The sequence below is a fragment of the Brachycentrus maculatus genome, unplaced genomic scaffold, assembly GCF_059751285.1.
Source record: "Brachycentrus maculatus isolate JH-2025_06_01 unplaced genomic scaffold, ASM5975128v1 h1tg000405l, whole genome shotgun sequence".
Taxonomy (NCBI): Eukaryota; Metazoa; Arthropoda; class Insecta; order Trichoptera; family Brachycentridae; genus Brachycentrus; species Brachycentrus maculatus.
The window spans coordinates 181,137-201,333 of NW_028281154.1; the positions used below are offsets into that span (position 1 = coordinate 181,137).

General features: G+C 29.5%; 1 protein-coding gene across 1 annotated transcript in view; it reads right to left on the reverse strand.

The window, feature by feature from the left end:
• Nucleotides 1-7,321: 7,321 nt before the first annotated feature.
• The window catches only part of LOC148302829 (epoxide hydrolase 4-like), a 33,124-nt gene continuing 20,248 nt past the window's right edge, over nucleotides 7,322-20,197 (reverse strand). Inside the window, exon 6 of the mRNA XM_088270954.1 lies at nucleotides 7,322-8,060. Within this exon, the coding sequence (XP_088127080.1) occupies nucleotides 7,807-8,060 (254 nt within the window). The 3' untranslated portion in view covers nucleotides 7,322-7,806. The remainder of the gene's footprint in view (nucleotides 8,061-20,197) is intronic.

Sequence of the window (20,197 nt, forward strand, 5' to 3'; positions counted from 1 at the left end):
TACTAATCAAATTACTTAGATTTTATCGTCTGTTGATATTAAAAATGTTTTTTAAGTTATTTATGATTAGTAAATATTTTTTCAAAATTTAAATAAAAAAAGCCCTAACATTATCGCGACAAAATGCCCTAAAACATAACGTCATCAAAGATATGTAATGCTAATAAATTTTATTTTGTAACTGAAGTGAAAACATTTCTCTTTTGGTCACCCCAATCATTGCAGCGTGCTTTAACATATTCTGCGTATTCATTGAACTTCCATGAAATCAGTTATGTGATTTGTGATATTAGTTCTGCCAAAATCTGGGTTAATTCATACTTTTAGTACTGATTCTGTCACATATTATCTTTTGCAAATACGTACTGTGTTTATACTTGCAGGGTGAGCTATCCTCTCCTAGAAAGATAAAAATGATTTTTAGTAAAATAGTTTTGTTTGCTAATATGACGAATTATAAGTATATCTATTTGATTAAATAATGTTTTTATCGTTATCCGCGTCAAAACAAAGTTTTATCTTTCTTTAAGTGCGTACTCCAGACCTTTGAATTCACTATGGGGTAGACCTCCGGGTCGTGCTTTATCCGAAACAGCTTTTAGGGTCCTTTAATTCCAGGATAGTTGCCTTCTGTCAATGCCACGTATTCCTATGAGAGTCAACTGAGGTCCTTGGAGTACCAGAGTGAAAAGTATTTCATCACGTAGGCAACGACCAAGATATACACGTACATAACAGAACACAACAAAATACAAATTATATATTTTACATATTAATATTTATACTGTTGAAAAACGAGTCTTCTCAAATTAGCGCTTACGATATTCCAGCAGAAAGGGTACGATATGAAATATAATTCGTTTAATAGCGTGGTTTCATACAGGTGGATACTAGCATTACAAATAAGCCGGACTAAGCGAGGTTTTCGTGTACCGGAATGTGCGAATAATGGTAAATAACAAATATTACGTGCACAATGTACGCGGAATGCTGCGTAACATTTTTATTGATTGGAGCCATAATCAATCTGTTTGTCGCTCGACATTTTTTTTTCGATAACCTATATGGAATTTTTACATCTATGTGACTATTTCGTACAACTTACTATAACAATATACACTTGGAACACCGAGATTAGAACGGTAAAAGCGATTCTGCATTTTTTATGATTTTTATAATTCGTCAACATTATTAACTGTACTTTGTATAAAGTTACACATAATTATATTAAATAATTCAATTACAAAATCTATCGTCAGTTAAACATATTTTACTGACATGCTGTTTTGAAGAATCACAAGACTGAAAGGACAAATTTACCCCTTCTGTTCCTGGAAACGTATTAGCAAAGTAGGTATACCTTAACCGACATACTCTGGTGATTTTATTACGGTAACAGTACATTCACAAGCCACTTCTTGATGTTTGCTAACATAAAAAAAACGGTAGTATATACAAATTTTTTCAGCAAATTTTATATATCGATATATGGTACACTCACTTTAAAAGGGGTAAAATTCAACGAAAAAAATAATTTAAAAAAAAAACATATTTTTCTTTAGAAGTTAAAAAACATTTACTCCTGAATAATATATAATGAATTCATTTACTTCGATATACCTCATTTATTTATATGAATAACATAGTTAGTGACGAAGAGGAAGTACGTTATGAAAATGGCGCAGTATAAATTATACAATATTATTTATTTATAATATTATAACTTTACAAAATAAACCAAACACGAATTTTGTTTTCAACCACTTTTATTTTTGGCACTATTATTCCAACCTATTTCGACGAGCATACATATATATATATATATATATATATATATATATATATATATATATATATATATATATATATATATATATATATATATATATATATATATATATATATATATATATATATATATATATATATATATATATATATATATATATATATATATATATATATATATATATATATATATATATATATATATATATATATATATATATATATATATATATAAGAGTAATACTTAGCATAGGAAGATACATTTGAAGGTTTTTTTTTAAATTATAACCTTTAAATAAATAAACTTAACTTTTTAACTAATTGCATTATGATTTAAATTAACGCCACTTTATTGAAACCATAATATAATAAGTTATTAATTCTTTGGTAAGTTATTTACCCTCATGCAAGTGTTTTTGTCTAGAATCTTCACTCATGAAATACATAATATTAAAGTGACTTTCAACATAAAAAGTAAATCTACTCACAAGTAGCTACAAAACTTGTGAAGTTGAAGTAGGGGCTTGATAAGCGGTGTCGAATAAACCGTAGATATATTTCAGCCACTTGGACGTAAGGTAATTTAAAAAAATAATAAATAAAAAAACACTAGGGTGCAGGTATAGAATGTGACCTCTAAAACTATATCTATTGTCAATTGAGTACGTGTAGTATGCAATAAATATACATACTCGGTGAAAGTAATCGTTATGATGTCATTAACAGAAATTAGACAATTATCGCAAATAATGGACAGACTCGGGTCATAATTAACCTTGTCAAAATTGGAATAGCTTGCACGTGTAGCAAACTCATTGGAAGGTCAGCTGGCGGCTCAGCGACGAGTATTTTTTCAGTAATAACTGCGATTTCCCTGACCCCTCTAAAGGATAACAACAAAAAAAACTGTTGATTTATCAGTATCTTCTCATAATCAGTAATTTCCAACAAAAAATATTTTAAAACGAAACTTTTATTAACTACTTAGTTATAAGCTAAAACAGAAAAAAGGAAATAATATTGCGTCATATAAAAAGTCTCCGCAGTTTTTAGTACATTTTTTAACAAAAAAAATCTTTATTGAAAATCAATTTTAATCAAACACATATCGACCATTATTATTGTGACCTTTTGCCATTTTTTCTAGTAGCTTCATATTTCTATGGGCTTGGAACTTATGTGGTTTATCGTTGAAAAACTTGGCCAATTGATTTTCAGCGACGCTTCGGTCGGCCAATTTTTTAACATCGAGAGAGTTTTACAGAGACCGAAACAAATATGTAGTAATCAGACAGTGCAAGATCCGGGCTATACGGTGTATGCATTAAAACTTGTCAACCAAGTTCTTTCAATTTGTTCCGAATCATCAAGGATGTGTTTGGCCCTGGATTGTCACGACGGAACACAATTCCCTTTCTGATTGCCATTGTTATTTGATTATTGTCGTCCTTTCTAGGTTTCCTTTCTAGGTTTAGACTAAATAAATTATTTTGCCAAGTTTCAGCAGCTCATAATGGACAGTTCCCTTCCAATCCCACCAAACACTCAACATAACCTTGTTTGCCGTCAATCTAAGCTTTGAAGTCATTTGTGGAGGGATAAGAGCTTTTGACCATGATCGCTTGCATTTGATCTCGTATTTCACCCACTTTTCACCGCCTGTAATGATTCGCTTAAAAAATGGTTTGATTTTTTGCGTTTTAGCACCATTTCACTGATGATAATTCAGTCAATCAAATTTCTTTGCGTTAATTCATGTGGCACCCAAACATTGAGCTTTTTCTGTAGCCTGCTATTTTCAAATGATTCCAAACTGTCATGTGGTTGATGTTTAGTGCCTCCGATATTTCCTGACAGCTTGCATACAGGTCTTGCTCCAGCAGTTTGCAAAATTTTATCGAATTTTTCAGTGACTGATCTTTGATATTGAAATTTCCGAAACGGAATCCAGCAAACAACTTTTGCGTTTTTCGTTCACTTACAGCATTCTCACCGTACACATCACAATTTTTTTGGCATGACTTTGCAGCGTTTTTACACTTTTTGTAGTAAAAAAAGCATCACATAGCGTATTTCTTAAAGTATTTCGTTCATTTTCAAATAAATTTAACTTTTTGCACGAGGAATTAAAAAACTAACTATACAATAAATGTAATTTGAAAGTTACCTTTTAAGCAAATGTTTTTTTGAGATAATCGGGTAAGTGTTGCCTGGTATATAGGCAATAACACCATCTAGTTGCTAAAAACTGTGGAGACTTTTTATGTGACCTGTTATTGTTGCATGCAATTTTTTGGCAGATTATCATAACTGCGCTAGAAGAAATTCTATTTTTGACCAAATGTACAATAAAATCTGTAATTTTTCTGAACCATTCAATGTCGCTCTAAGGTTTTATGTTTCAAGTCAAAACAAAGAACTTCTTATCAACGTACTTATTATTCTTATAATATTCATGCTAGTCTGCAAATTCACATATATTTCATATATTTTTGCGGTAGAAAAATTTTTGGACGAAATTTAGTAAATATCTTTGCTTCTTCGCTCGAATGATATCAAAGTCGAGGCGAATGAGACATCTACCTTTCAAAATAGTTTTGGCTTTTTGTACAAGTGTTCATAAGGACACTAGAAGTGTCCCCTCAAAAGTCCAAATATGTCTCCGTCCGAATTTTTTTCCACGAAAACGGTTAGAATTAAATGAAAATTTTCGTTAGCAAAAAACGATAACAATGGAATCATCAATAAAATTATACTTATTTCATTTTCATTCAATGTGCAGGTCCTGAAATATAGCTACTTAAATTGATTTTAAAAAAATTGAGCGAGTAGCTATATTTTTCGAGTATATTGAGTGCAAAGGATTTTTGTTTTATTATTATGCTCCAGTTTTAACGATATTTATGTCAACCTATGTATATGACGCAATATGCCACCAGCGCAATAACACAGAATCACAATATGCTAATTTTAATTAATTTTTTTTAATTATTGTATATTTGGACTTTTACAAACAAAAATATATTTAACCTTAAAAAACAATTCCTTCATAAGTAATGTATGTCAAGTTCTTTGTTCATTCTGAGTGAAAATAACATATTTTTCGATTATTAACGTTTAAGATCTAAGGTGTAATATAAATATGTAGTAATTATGCCCACTATTCTATCAGACATTGAATAGCTAAAGTAACAAGTTAGTTAAATCGTTGCACCAGAAAACTCATTCTTTATCAAATATGAGCCAAAAAAATACTCTTATTGAGCACGATTCGATAAAAAAAGGAGGAAAATCGCCCAAAGGAGAAATGGTGATCACCTTAATTTATTTTTGTTTTTGTTTTTGTACCCCATTAAATGATATTAGCTTTTCGTTTATTTTTTATTACAATAATTTGAAATGTTGGCATAATATTACAATCCTAAAATTATAAAGATTTACTATTCTGAAGGTATGTTTTTATCAAATGGAAACGCTACTCAGATTATTTGCGACCTATGTTAATTTATAAAATTGCTATGTTCATTTTTTCCATGTTTAAATTAATCCGCCTTTTTTTCTTTCTTTTTGCAAGTTCCCACTATCTAAAATCTAATTGGCTCTCAAATTATCCGGCGGCTTACATCAAAATGCCTATTATCGACAAGGGAGGGCCACGGATCATAAGTTACACGATTAAAAACATCTTTGAAAAAAATCGTGCAGTAATTGTAAATTTTTACTGCAAAGAACATAACATTTGCTGTTAGATAATTTTATGTATTATCGTTATTAATAACAAGAAAAATGACTTCATTTTAAGAGTAAAATATTAATTAAATTTGATTTAGAGTATTTATATTATTCACTTTTAAGATTGGCATATTTAAAATATATAATTTTAAAATTTTTTTCTAAAACACATGATCGAATTTATAAAAATATCGAAAACAAAATAATGCCAAAAAAGATTTATCCGTATTCCTTACGTAAGTTAGAGTTATTTTTGTACGTTAGCGTTATGGGTGATACAGAGAAATCTTTTTGATATTTTCAAGTAACAGTTTTTTTATATTTACTGTTATCGTTTTATTTATTACGTTTTCTTTTTACATTGTTTCCAAAGAAAATCATTTAAACGTCTCAACGGATTAAAAATATCAATTAGTGCTTAATTTATTTATTTTTTAAATAACAAAAAGAAAATCTTTAGAGCACAAGAAAATTGTTATTTGAAGAACAGCATGACATCGGTTAGGGAAGTTCTAGCACAAAAATAACCACTTTATTTTGAAAACGTTAAGTAATTTTTTTTATTGTTCAAAACAACTGTTTTAAACATTTTCGACGTTATATTTAAATGCTTATAGCACTAAATACGAAGTCTTTTGTATGAAATATGGGCAAATGAAAGTGAAATTTCAACACAACGTTGCATTCGTACACGCACGTTTTTATAATATATATCAGTGTCAGTGTTTGTACCTGTGACAATAAAATCATGTTTTTTTTTGGTGAAAAACTGCTTTTTGCACGTCAATGGCAATGCAATATGTTGAACTCAACAGCAATACCAGCAATATCAAATACTTCTCATGGCGGGTAGCGTGCTTCTTGACAGCTGTTAAATATTGTATACCCACAAGCTTTGTTAATTTTAACTTATGTGAAAGGAGTGCTTTCACTTTTTTGGGACGCAGAAATGCGTGGCCGGGTACAGTTAGTGGCAAATAAAATTTAAGGATAATTGTCATTGAACAATAAATTACCTACATAATTTTTTTTAAATGGTCATACAACATAAATTAATCAATATATGTTGTTTTAATGTGATTAAAAATATTATTTCCAATAAAATCACCATCGCTCTTTTGCAAGAACAACGTCACAACTCAAAAATCGTGATTTTGAATGAGACGCATTTAAAGCGGTACAACCTAAGAAATGATGTCATTATAAAAATGAATAATACTATTGATGAATATTTAATAAAATCCATAAGTCGATAGTATTTTATTTCATTTGCATACCTTTTTTTAAATAAGATTATATCGTTTTATATTGCATTCACGTTTCCCGGTTGGAAAAACTAATTTTAAAAAAAAAGATGGTTTGTGACCCTTATATAATTTTTAATATTGACGTTGTTCTCGAAATTGAGAAAGTAGTTTAACAGTAGCAAAAACTGTTTATGTAATTCTTTATTTTCTTCGTCTTTTTGTCAGCAACACGTTTTGTTCTCAAGTAAATATAAATAACGACAATAGAAATACTTTTGAAAATACTACGCAGAGAGGCCCCTTAATAATACATAGCTTGAAGATAACATTTATTCATTATCATCTTCACAAATTTACAAATAATGTCAATATAAGTAATATGTAGCCACTCGTATCTCTGACTCTAATGCACATTTTAATTTAATTTTGAGCATTAGCGATGCATAAAAATATATTAAAATGAATTGATTTTTAAAACGGGTTTGTAGTGGTCAATAAATATCTATTTTTATTAGTAGTTCATATTTTTTTGTTACTATTTATAACAACATTCGTGAGTTTTAATTCATTTTATTCAAAGTGCAACAAAAATATTAAAATTCTAGAACTAGTTTGACAAAAGTAATAAATACTGCTTTTAAAAATATATTTATTCCTACGATACAAACATAAAACTTATTTTTCGAATGTTTTTCGCAGATACTTTTGGCACATTTTATAAACGTTATAAAATAATATAAGAACTGTGTTTTTAAGCATTTTTTCAAAACTAACTTGCTAACTAACCATCACACCGCTTCCTTACAGGGGTAGGCAGAGAGAATAGAACGCAACACCACTCTGTCTTTGCTAACATTCCTCGCCTCTTCCACGTTCATGCATCTCCTCATACATACCCGCCGATTATTACGACTCCTAATCCGACCACTTTCAAGTATTTGGTATACCTGATCGTACCATGTTTTTCTCGGTCTTCTTCTGCATTTTTTTAAGGTGGTTTAAAACAAAGTTCTAGTTTTATTTTATAAAGTTTATAAAACTAATTTTTCAGGAATTCTTTGATTATTCTGTTCACGTCATCGGGTTGCTCTTGTTGAATAAAATGTCTTCCGTCTTTTAAAGTAATGGTTTTCAAATTTGAAAATCTCTTCTTCAGCAGGTCTATGGAACCTCTTGAAACATAGTCATCGAACTGGCCGAGGATGAATAGACCCCTGTTTTCATTCTTCTCGGGACACTCATAATGGTTGAGGAAATTTGCTCTGTAGTAATTCAGAGGAGGAGTCAAAGCATCTACAAAAAAAATGAATGCGTTATTTTCCACAAACATTAAAAAACTAATATACTCGCAAAAAAGTATGTCCATAAAGAAAGTTCGCCATATTGTTTACAAAGTCAAGCCACTCATCATTATAATATCAGTCTAATTTGCGAGAGAATATATATGTCGCCTACTTTCAAACTCAGCCAGATCTAACTTTATAAGATTTTAAAATAAAATCAGAATTCAATTGTAAGTTTTATTTTTTTAAACATTTATATGCTTGAAAAGCCTGCCAAAAATACTTAAAAACAGCGTTGTATTTCAAATTCCACTATATTCATGAAACATGCCTTCTGGCCAATCAGAGAGCGGGGTAATAAGTCAAAAATTATGATGACGTCATAATCGGTTTGTGCCTCGTGTTTTTTTAAATACTGAAAAAAATCTAGAAAAATGGGATAATTCTCTATTTCATAATATTTTATCTTAAGATAGGCAAATCTTTGAAACATAAATGTTACCCGGAGAATTTTGCATTTTTTGTAAAATCGACTTACACGGATTTCTGGCGGATTTCGAAAGAAGGCGACACATGTGTATGTTCATTTATTGATTCGGCAGTCGTTTTGTGGTAAAATCTATCCACTTTTAATTTAAGTTTTATTTCGTAAAGCTATTGTGACACGATTTTCGATGCATTCCGCATCATTTTCAAGACCGAATTTATGTTAATTTATATTAATCCTCTCCTTTTGATGTGCAACATACAAATATTGATTCAAAAATTTAATTATTTGATTTATTTTACTTTCATTTTGCAAAATTTTCAGATTTTGAAATGATTTTCCGGGTTTTTCCTCAACGAATTCGTACAAAGTGCTGTAGTCAAGTTATACAATATTTATATATATATATATATATATATATATATATATATATATATATATATATATATATATATATATATATATATATAAATATATATATATATTTAAATATAAATATATATATATATATATATATATATATATATATATATATATATATATATATATATATATATATATATATATATATATATATATATATATATATATATATATATATATATACCTTGAAAGTGGCAGACATTCTTTATAATAAAACAATGTTAACTTCGTTTACTATCAAATGGTTTATTATTTCCATTTTTGACTTCATCATCTCAAACTGCTTTCGTTAAAAATTTGAAATACACTGAGATAATTGTAAAAAGGTTTTATAAAAGATATTTCGTTTGAAACTCCCACCTCCAATGCCCCTCTTAAACCATCTTGTTATTTTAAATGGAAACTCATCCAAAATCTGAGTATTTTTTTTATAAGAATACATATTACATAGGTACCTATCCTGGAAAAACAATTATTAAAAAAATGGTATTTATAAATGTAGGATTTTTTCATCTGTCTTTTTTGACATAAATAATTTTCTGAGAAATATGGTGTTATGATAGGTTTTGTAAAAAACATTTTTTCAAATATAAAATTTAATATTCCGTCAAAAACTGTTCTCGGAAAATCTGTATTTTCTTACAAATTGAATACAAAGAAAATTCTTTACAAATTGTATATTTTCTAAATCCTGGATTACAACATCAAATGGCTGCGTAATGATAAAGCAGGTAGGTTTTTTGTGAAAATACAACCGTAAAAAATATGTTTTCAAAATGTGTCTTCAAGTATTTTTTAACGATGGTTTTTAAAGCAAAAATTTCAACTCCGAAATAAAAAATTCAAAGGTCCGTAGATTCATTTTATGATGTTTCTGATTTGCGTATAAGCACATTTAGTATCTGAGACCAATTGCTTACGAATTATGAACAATACGTAAAGCTTGAAAAAATATAATTAAATATGTCATCATCTTTGATATCTTAATATCTCGCAAGGGAGCGAAACAACCTCCCGTATAGTTTTATATATAATTTTTATTATTGTTTCATGTATAATTTATATCAAGTCTTTTAGTGAACGTACCAACTAAAGAAACATTTACAAACAAATTTATATCGTTATTTTATAAATTTCATACATCCTTTCAATTATAAACATTGGGAAATGTATGAACGTGGAAAAGACAAAGAATGTTTGCAAAGACAGAGTGGTGTGGCGTTCTACTCTCTCTCTGCCTACCTCTACGGCAAAGCGGCGTGTTGGTTAGCTAGTTTAAAGTAATTGGAATTCGCGGGTCCGCCAAATAACTTTTTTTTTTTGAAAATGCTATAAAAAAAAAACTAACTAGCTTCGGCTGTGTCGCACGTAGCGCCGTCCTGTTGAAACCAAATGTTGCCAATATCCTCCTCTTCAATTTTTGTGAACAAAAATCCGTTCAACATGGCCCGATAACGATCGCCATTGACTGTAACGGCCACTCCTTGCTCATTTTCAAAGAAAAATGGCCCAATTATGCCTCTGGACCAAAATCCGCACCAAACAGTGACTCGTTTTGGGTGTACCGGCTTTTCAATGTATGCGTGCGGGTTTTCTGTGCCCCAAATACGACAATTTTGCTTGTTTACATACCCGCCAAGATCAAAATGAGCTTCATCCGAAAAGATGATTTTTTTGGCAAAATCGGCATCTTCTGTAAGTCGATCGCAGGCCCACTCAGCGAAGCGAAAACGCATTGGATGGTCAGTTGGCTTCAACTCCTGAACCAATTGGACTTTGTATGGCGTCATACCAAGGTCTTTATGCAAAATTCGTCTCAATGATGTCTCCGAAATGTTCAATTGTTGAGAACGACGGTGAATTGATGTTGATGGCGCTTCACGCACACTTTCTGCCACAACATCGATATTCTCGGGTGTACGCACTGTTTTTGGCTTTTCACGCTTTGGTTTATCGATGAGGATGCCAGTTTCTTTCACTTTTTTCACAAGATAACGAACATACGGAGCTGACGGTGCTTCTCTTCTTCCAAAAACCGTACGCAATTTTCGCACACATTCTGCAACATTACCATGATTTTCAAAGTAATGTCGCAATATTTTCCAGCGTTGTTCAAGCGTATACACAACCATATTCGCTCAGCGGAAGGATAAAACTAATTATCTGTCAAATCAGACATGAGCTAAGTGTTACCATTCACGAAATAAGCACTAGTTGAAAAAAAAAACTTTAGATGGCGGACCCTATATAATCGGGAAAATTATGTTCTTACGAACACGCGATCAAACATATTGATATCGAATAGGTGTCCTAATTGACATTCGCGAGATAATCACGTTGCATCGTAGGGGACATACGAATGTCATCGCGCAGCTATCTATTGGGACTACCAGTTTTCCTTATCGCATAATCGCGCAATGATCGCATATTCATTTTGCATTAGGACGCCTTAATCTTGATGGTGAGGTGATAAAAGATAAAAAACGGAGAAAACCTAGGAAGATATTGTTGTTTCATCTGGATAATGCTCCAGTTTATAAGGTTTAGTATCAATGGTTGCTGTTCACGAAACTGAGATTGATTACCTAATGATAAGCTATGGGTATCAGAAAATCTTCTTCAGTTGTTTTCAACATAAATTTTTTTTTTCTATTATGACATAATACAACAAAACTTAACGACATAATATTTGAGCATTACCTCTCTTATATACTGCTAATAATATACTGCTTGTAACTATGTTAGGAATTCGATTAATCAACTTTTTCAAATAAATAACAAGTAAAGCTCCTACTGTAGAGATTTGTCTGCGGGTAAAATAATAAGAATAGAGAAGGGATATGTGAAAAATACATAACAAATCCCCAAACCATTAAAATCTCCCACCGGATCTGAGTCGGAAGCTCTAGGCTTCCTGACAGACCACTCTTGCAAATATTTTTTTATGAACTATGAAAATTGTATCCCGATATTACTGTGAATTTACATTTTAAAGCTTTCAATGTCCCTGTCACTGCCAATCTAAATAAACATATTTGTTAAACCATCACTGAGTAACTAGAAATACCCCAGTGTAAGCAGTAAAATAGATCAGTATGTAGTTAGTTAGTTATCCAGATAAATTGAAAATAAATATTTATTCAATTCATATTTTGCAATTCATAAAACCCCCGAAGCTTGTTTCGTCTTCAAAAGTCTATTCTTTGATGCTTGTCCTACAGACAGAGATAACAAAAGAAGCAGTACAAATCTTTAGATACATATATTTATATATATATATATATATATATATATATATATATATATATATATATATATATATATATATATATATATATATATATATATATATATATATATATATATATATATATATATATATATATATATATATATATATATATATATATATATATATATTATATATATATATATATATATATATATATATATATATATATATATATATATATATATATATACATAGTAATTAAATATAGATAAATATTTCGATTGTTTACGATCGGCACTATTCTTTTCAATATCTGTGAAGTAATATGAAAGATAAAACAAATCACGTTCTCGTGATCAAAATTTGCAAATCAAATTATGTATTTCTTAAAATTAATACATCTAGTTATTTCATATTCTTATAATCATTTCCTCTATTTAAAGATATTATCAAATTTTATGTGTAAAATTTTATAATTCGCAGATGAATAAGAAAAGATTGTGTAATATCGAATGTACCCAAATCACAAAGCGTACAACGTGCGGCGGTCGCGAGCCTTGCGTGTCGGATCATAGGTAGGTACTTTACGGATACACAGTCTGTAGACAGTCAGCCAAATGTAAGACCTAATGAAAGCTTGCACACAATACCGTCTGTGTTCAGGCCATCACAAAGCGTGCAGATAAAACCGAGCGACTACATTGTTGTATTCAGGAGAGATCATCTTTCTCAGACGTTTCTTATTGAAGAACTAGGTCACACGTGTAAAGCAATAATGGTGCATGCGAATAGCGCGGAGAATCGAGGTCAGTGAAAGTGAATGCGCCTTGAATTGCAGCGAGTGCAGAACTTGGGATACGCGGGGTCAAAAGGTCACGCGATAAAAAAAAAACATTTTTTTATTATCGAACTGTAACAAAAGACATACGTGTTCATCAGGACGGTCTAAAGCACGGCCTAAGCTTATTTCTATGCGTGTTTCGATCTACCGCAAATACGATGATTTTCTTTTTATTTAATTTATTTCGTAGATCTAGTTTGGGCGGCCTTGATGCACATTGTGACAATCATTTGGCATAATTTTACAGTTGTTCAATAAATTACTGTTTCTCTCTCTCTGGTCTCAATCCTGCGGATTGGTCGGTAGCAACAGATGACATCTCTCTCCATTCTCGCCCATTTTCGGAAGTCCTCTTTAGCAGTCCATGTCTTCGTATAAGTCGTGGGCTTTTTAGTTACAAGTAGCTACTGTTTAGTTACAAGTATTCAATATTACCCTGGATTGGTACCTACAGCGGAGGGCTGATCACCTTTCCTTCATGTGTTAACGGATCAAGATAACACTGAATTTATGTGCGGATGAGGGTTTGAGGAAGTTACAAGTTTAAATATACAAAATTACAACCAATTTATGATCTTTAAACAAACCGATGATGAATGATTCCCCACAGTAAACCTACAGAATGTATGAAAATATTACGTATTTTTGTAAGCGTTTGTTCTTTGAACGAATTCAAAGGAAAAAGGCGAAATTGCCTTTTCCATGTCTCTAATTTTTTATTTAATTTTCTTCAGTAATATATGAAGACCTCGACGGACCTCTATTTAACGAACTTCGGATGTAACAGACAAAAATCTGGTCACACGTAAAAAACTAAAAACGTTTTGTTAATTTTATACATGCTTAAATTGAAGTGTCGCCGCATGAAAAATTTTTAGAGGCCATGATAATATCAAATTAAATCTTAAAAGTGCAAGTAAAAGTTGATTCCTTTTTTAAAACAGGATTACCGAAAGCAAGCGCGTCGATAACAGCAACGTCACTTCACGACGAGTGTCCGAAGACATTAAAAAGTATTTTGTTAGTTTTTTGTATTGTTTATTTTTATCTAAATATAGTGTTTATATATTTTTTTAAAAGGTTTCCCATTTATTTTAAACCTATTTTTATATAACGGACTTGCGTATTTATTGGACACCTTTTCCCCTAATGCGTCCGTTACATCGAGGTTTTACTGTTCTATTTTTAGAAAGGCCCAAGCAGTTTATATTTATGTATTCATTTTTAAATCAAGCACAGATTTTTAGAGTTGTATTTTATTAAAAAAAAACACATCAAATTAATATTGTGACAATTGTTTCGCCCAGTTATGGTATTTGCAAACGAATGTTAATACAATAATTAATATTATTTATTGATTCGGCATTAACTTTGTGGAATGACATGTTAAATTTTTTTTTAATTATACACTTGAATAAACAACTTTAATTAGTTTTATTTATATATATACTACTGGTTTCGAAAACTTACAATTGTTTTCATCTTCTGGTAAAAATAAAAAAATAAAACATGTTTCTTAAATATTTACCAGAAGATGAAAACATCTGTAAGTTTTCGAAACTAGTCGTATGTATAAATAAAACTAATTGAAGTGGTATATTTAAGTTTTTATTTAAAAAAATCTTTAAATAATACATGGAGTACATACATACAAAATGGAGTTCTACATATTAAACACCAAATCAACAAATAAAAACAGCTTATATTTCTGAAAAGAAGTGCAGTTGTAGTCGAGCCGGAATCGAATCACAGCTCCCTGATTCAACACTACCTTTAGATCAAAAAACGACTTCCGTTGTTTTAAGTTTTCGAAGAAATAACCTTAATTAAGTACATATTCACATGATTTAAAAAAAACTTCATTGAATAACGATTTCGGTTAGCATTTTTTATTAGTTCATGGTGCATCCACAAAATGCAGCGGAAACGCATTCGTAATGGCACGCAATTTAAAAATAACTTTTAAAACATTTCAGTGAAAGCGGTTCCCAGTAGTTGCATAATATCCAATGCGGTTTTTGCACTTTTACAAGAATGCACATTAAACAAACGTATATATGAACCCATCAAGTTTTATTATTTTTTTGGAAAAAAAAACATTTTCTGGTTAAAAAAATCATAATTCTTTTATTCCTTCCATCATTTTTTTACTAGCATTAATTACTGAATCACTTTTAGCATTTTCATAATACATAATGGATGGACGACTACGACCGGTCATAAAATCCCAGTCGTTAGAAATGAACGTCCAGAAGCAATGTCAAAGTTATTACCATAGGCGCATTTAACCCTAGATAACTAAACTATCCTATCAGTTACAGTTGTTACTAAACATTCGTAAAAAATACGACATATAAATAAAACGGAAATAAATAAGACAAATAAAAATTTATATTATTTAAGAAGTAAAAGTTACATTCTTTGAGTTTAAGAGATTACGTAATAATGAAAAAATAAAGATACATTAGGAAGGTATTGTGGAACGTGGGGCGAATTGTCATTTTGGCATCGTAATTTTTACGATAGTTTAGTATTCTAGGGTTAATGTAGTATTTTACGAAAATGACGGTATTTAAATAATTTAAATTATTATTATTCGTATTTTATATCATATCTGCCCGCTGTAGTTGACCTCTTGAAGAAACTTTAAATCCACATATCATAAATTTTTCATGGACATTGCAATTTTAAAATTTACATAAAACTATCATATAATGTTGCTATCGGGAATCATAAAAAATACAAATTAATATTTTATACGTAACCGAATTCTAATTCATGTATGAACAAGGATTAATATAATCAATTTTTAAAATCCTGCACATTTTTTGTCGTTTTAAATTCCTATTCATCGTTTTTAGGACACAGTTATGAAACTATTTCACCCAGATAATATCACCTTCATTTATGACAGTTTTTAAGTTTGCTTTGCTCATTAATGAAAAACTACGCCATTAGCATTCTTTTAAGTAGGTAATTAGGAAAAAAAATGCCGCTATTGCAAACATATTCATTATTATTGAATAATCATTAAAATAAAATACGTAAACGAAGATATATCAATCTGATTTATATTGTATATGTAGATATATATATATATATATATATATATATATATCTACATATATATATATATATATATATATATATATATATATATATATATATATATATATATATATATATATATGTTCAACACGCTAGGCTACCGTTCTGGAGGCCCCGGTTTCAATTCCCAGGGGGGTCAAATAAATATTAGTGATTTTTCACTGTAATATTTATTCAATATTACCCTGGACTGGTACCTGAAGCGGAGGGCTGATCACCTTTCCTTCCTCATGTGTAAACGATCAAGATAACACTGCGTTTATATGACGCAGTGCTCTATGCACCATTGGGGTGCGGATAAGGGTTTTACTATTATTATATAAATATATTTATATATATATATTTATTTATGTATATATATATATATATATATATATATATATATATATATATATATATATATATATATGTATATACACATTTTTTTAAACTTGTTTCAAAATAATAATATTTGCTCAATCTGAAACTTATATGACGCAGTGCTCTATGCACCATTGGGGTGCGGATAAGGGTTTTACTATTATTATAAAAATATATTTATATATATATTTATTTATTTATTTATGTATATATATATATATATATATATATATATATATATATATATATATATATATATATATATATATATATATATATATATATATATATATAAATAAACACATTTTTTTAAACTTGTACAATACAATTCAAAATAATAATATTTGCTCAATCTGAAACTTTGTTTGTACTATAGGCAGACATTCAAGGCTGACTCGTCTCAGCCACCTCGCAACAACTTCTTGTAAAAATAAAGAAGTGAGTACAAAACGTCCATAGTCACAAATTCTCATAAAAACATGTATTTACTCTAATTCATATTAAATATATGTTATAAATTGAAAACAAAAACAAAAATATTTTTTTTTTTTAAGTGATATATTTAATTTTTAATATTTCAATTTCATACTATTTCTGTGAGCCTAAGCGGCTCATTATTAGAAATAGGTATCAAACTGTGGTAGAGTGGGTCCTGAAGAAACTCTGACTAAGAGTCCGCTACACTAACCACGGGACCACAATCCGACACTCTTCTACACAGCCAAAGCCTGAATAGCGTTGGTATATGTATAATGTACACTATGGTTTGAAACTGATTGTGTTGATTTGATTTGAAAATTTGAAATTTTATCTTGATCGTAATACGTGAAGCCACGTAGATCAGTCATGCGCTTCAGTTACCATTCCGGGTTGATTTCAACTAACGTTTTGTGTTTGGAAATAGAGAGAAAACTGTAGCAGAGTGAAATTTAACGTAGAATTCCGATTCAGTAACCAACAGTACTTACGGAACAAGATGAGCTTTACTTGCTTTCAAATGTTAGGAACTTTTACTACAATACATGGTGGAATTGGTGAATATTTCACGTGTGTAATGTGATCACTTAAGCCAGCCTATAACAGTCGTAAGTCCCCCGTAAATGCCCAGACTTCCATATTCTTATTCATCTATATTGAGATGTCAAAAAAAAATACAATACATGGGTTCATTTCTGCCCATATCTTTAATAAATAATAAATATTAGATTTTTACCCCTTGTTTATTAAACGAAAAGCCTTAATACTAATTAAAATATGGATATTTGATCTGATTAAAAAATGATTGAAAGTAATCGAGAATAAACTTGACAAAATTAAAAAACTTTGTTTTAACCACTTTTTTTATTATTAGTGCACTTTAACTAAGTGTACCAATAATAAAAAAGAAGTGAAAAAAAGAGAAAAAAAAGGAGTGTGTGGAAGTTTTTGGTAAGGGAATGTAATTAACTACGAATATTTGAATGTTTTAGAATGTAATAAACCATGATAATGACAAGGTCTTGTCGAAACCGGTTGGTTAAAGGGTACTAATAATAAAAAAGTGGTTAAAACAAAGTTTTTTAATTTTATAAAGTTTATATAAGTATCTGCGAAAAATATTCAAGAAATAATCCAGAATGTATTAGAAAACGAACATATTTTTAGGTATTTCCGAAGAATATTTTACAAAAAACAGGATTTATGGAGGTGGCGTGTCTGGATATCATGCACCTCAAATGAAGGTTTTCCACCTTTCAAGGTGGATAACCTCATGTACTGTACTCACCTTTTACTTGCAAACCACATCATGAACTCTAGAAAACAAGTACCTACATATGGTTTACCATACTACCGGAATAGTGCATTGCACCGAAGTATTAACATATCGCTCACTCCTTTCAACAACGTCATAATTCAAAAAACTTTATTTTCAGGAGATCGTTTTTAAAGTTTAAAAATATAAAACAATGTATTAAAAGTAAACATCAAGCCACTTATTGAACTTTTTGCTGTGCACCAAATGTTTTTAGGTAAAAGCTGAATATTTTTTCACCATTTACAAAATATTTAGTATTTTTTAAAAAATAATTAAACAATATCTTTTCTTCAAAATGCAAAAACAGCACTTTCTGCCCTGTAGCGGGTAAATATTAAGTTAAAAATATGCCGCTTTTGCTGGGATATAGAAAACATGCACAACTGAAAATTTACGATTTTTGATATATGACGTTGTTGAAAGGAGTGAGCGATATGTACGTTATTTTGCTAATATTTTGCAAGTCAATAATTATTATTTTATCATACAAATCACTATTATCACTATTATCATAATTATATATAATTACAAAATTTTGAGTGTGTCCAAATACTTGTTCTGGACTTGTTCACAAATCTGGATTATCTCCTATTACAAGATTTATTTTTAATATTATTTTTTGACATCTCAACATAGAAGAAGAAGAATATGGAAGTCTGGGCATTTACGGGGCTTATTGGATTATATTTATATAGAACTTCCAAGAATTTGAGTAGTTTGGTTGTCAATAATGGGTAGAATTGGTGAATGTTGCACGTGTGTAAAGAGATCACTTAAACTAGTCTATGACGGTTTCAAATACCTACATAATTGTATTATTTATCGAAATGGCATTAACTTTGTGGAATTACATGTTGATTATTAAAAATTAAACACTTGTATTCGACTCACGCACACTCTATCACATACAAAAGGCACCATGAATAATTAAGAAAATTTAGAAAAACATACAAATTTAAGGCCCAACATTCGTTAATTCGCAACTTAATTTTCTTTAAGGCCTGGAAAAATTAATTGATTTTTTTTAAACGCCGTTTATGCATTGAAAAAATTAGTTTTTTTTTAATAATTATGTGGTTTTGAAAAAAGAGTTATTGAAAGGTAAGGAGCTTAAAAAAATTAAAAATATTTCGTGTATATATTCTAAAAAACAAAAAAAAAACAATCAGCATTCTTTAATAAAAATCGGGCGTGAACAGACGTGTGACTTCTCCAGTAGTCTCCGGTAGATTGAATTCTGTGTTACCGGATATCCCCATAAATACTGACAAAACATTAGTTAAAAATATGCTTTTCCAAAATTTATCACCATTGATGTCTATTTTCCCATTAAACCAAGTCCCGCCCCTTAACCCCCCTCTCTAACGATGCTTGAATGTTTTTGCTCGTTAGTTTTTGTGATCACCTGTCGATACAAACATCTTTTGTTTTTGAAACTAGTCGAGTGAAATTAAAACGAGTCGAATTCAATTTGTGGTCTAATATAAATGTTTAATATTTAATTATAATTGTTATCATTATTTAAATATGAAAATAAAACCTTTGTTAAGTTTTTGACCATTTTTTTAGTATATTAATGTAAACACGTCTAGTTTCAAGAACACAACATGGTATTATCAACTAATAAACATACAAACTTATTTATACGATAAAATTTATTGTGTTTACAATAATAATTTGGTATTATGCAAGCGTTTTATTATTATATTTGAATAATCATATTATTCCACAAAGTCAATGCCAAATCAATAAATAATATAATTATCATTATTATTTTTATTTCAAGTTACATTTTTTAAAAGTTTTCATATGTATTTAAGTTGATTTTAAAAGTGGTAACCGATTATTTTTAACATAATGAAAAACCAACAAAAAACTCAACTATTTTGTTTCAATCGTCA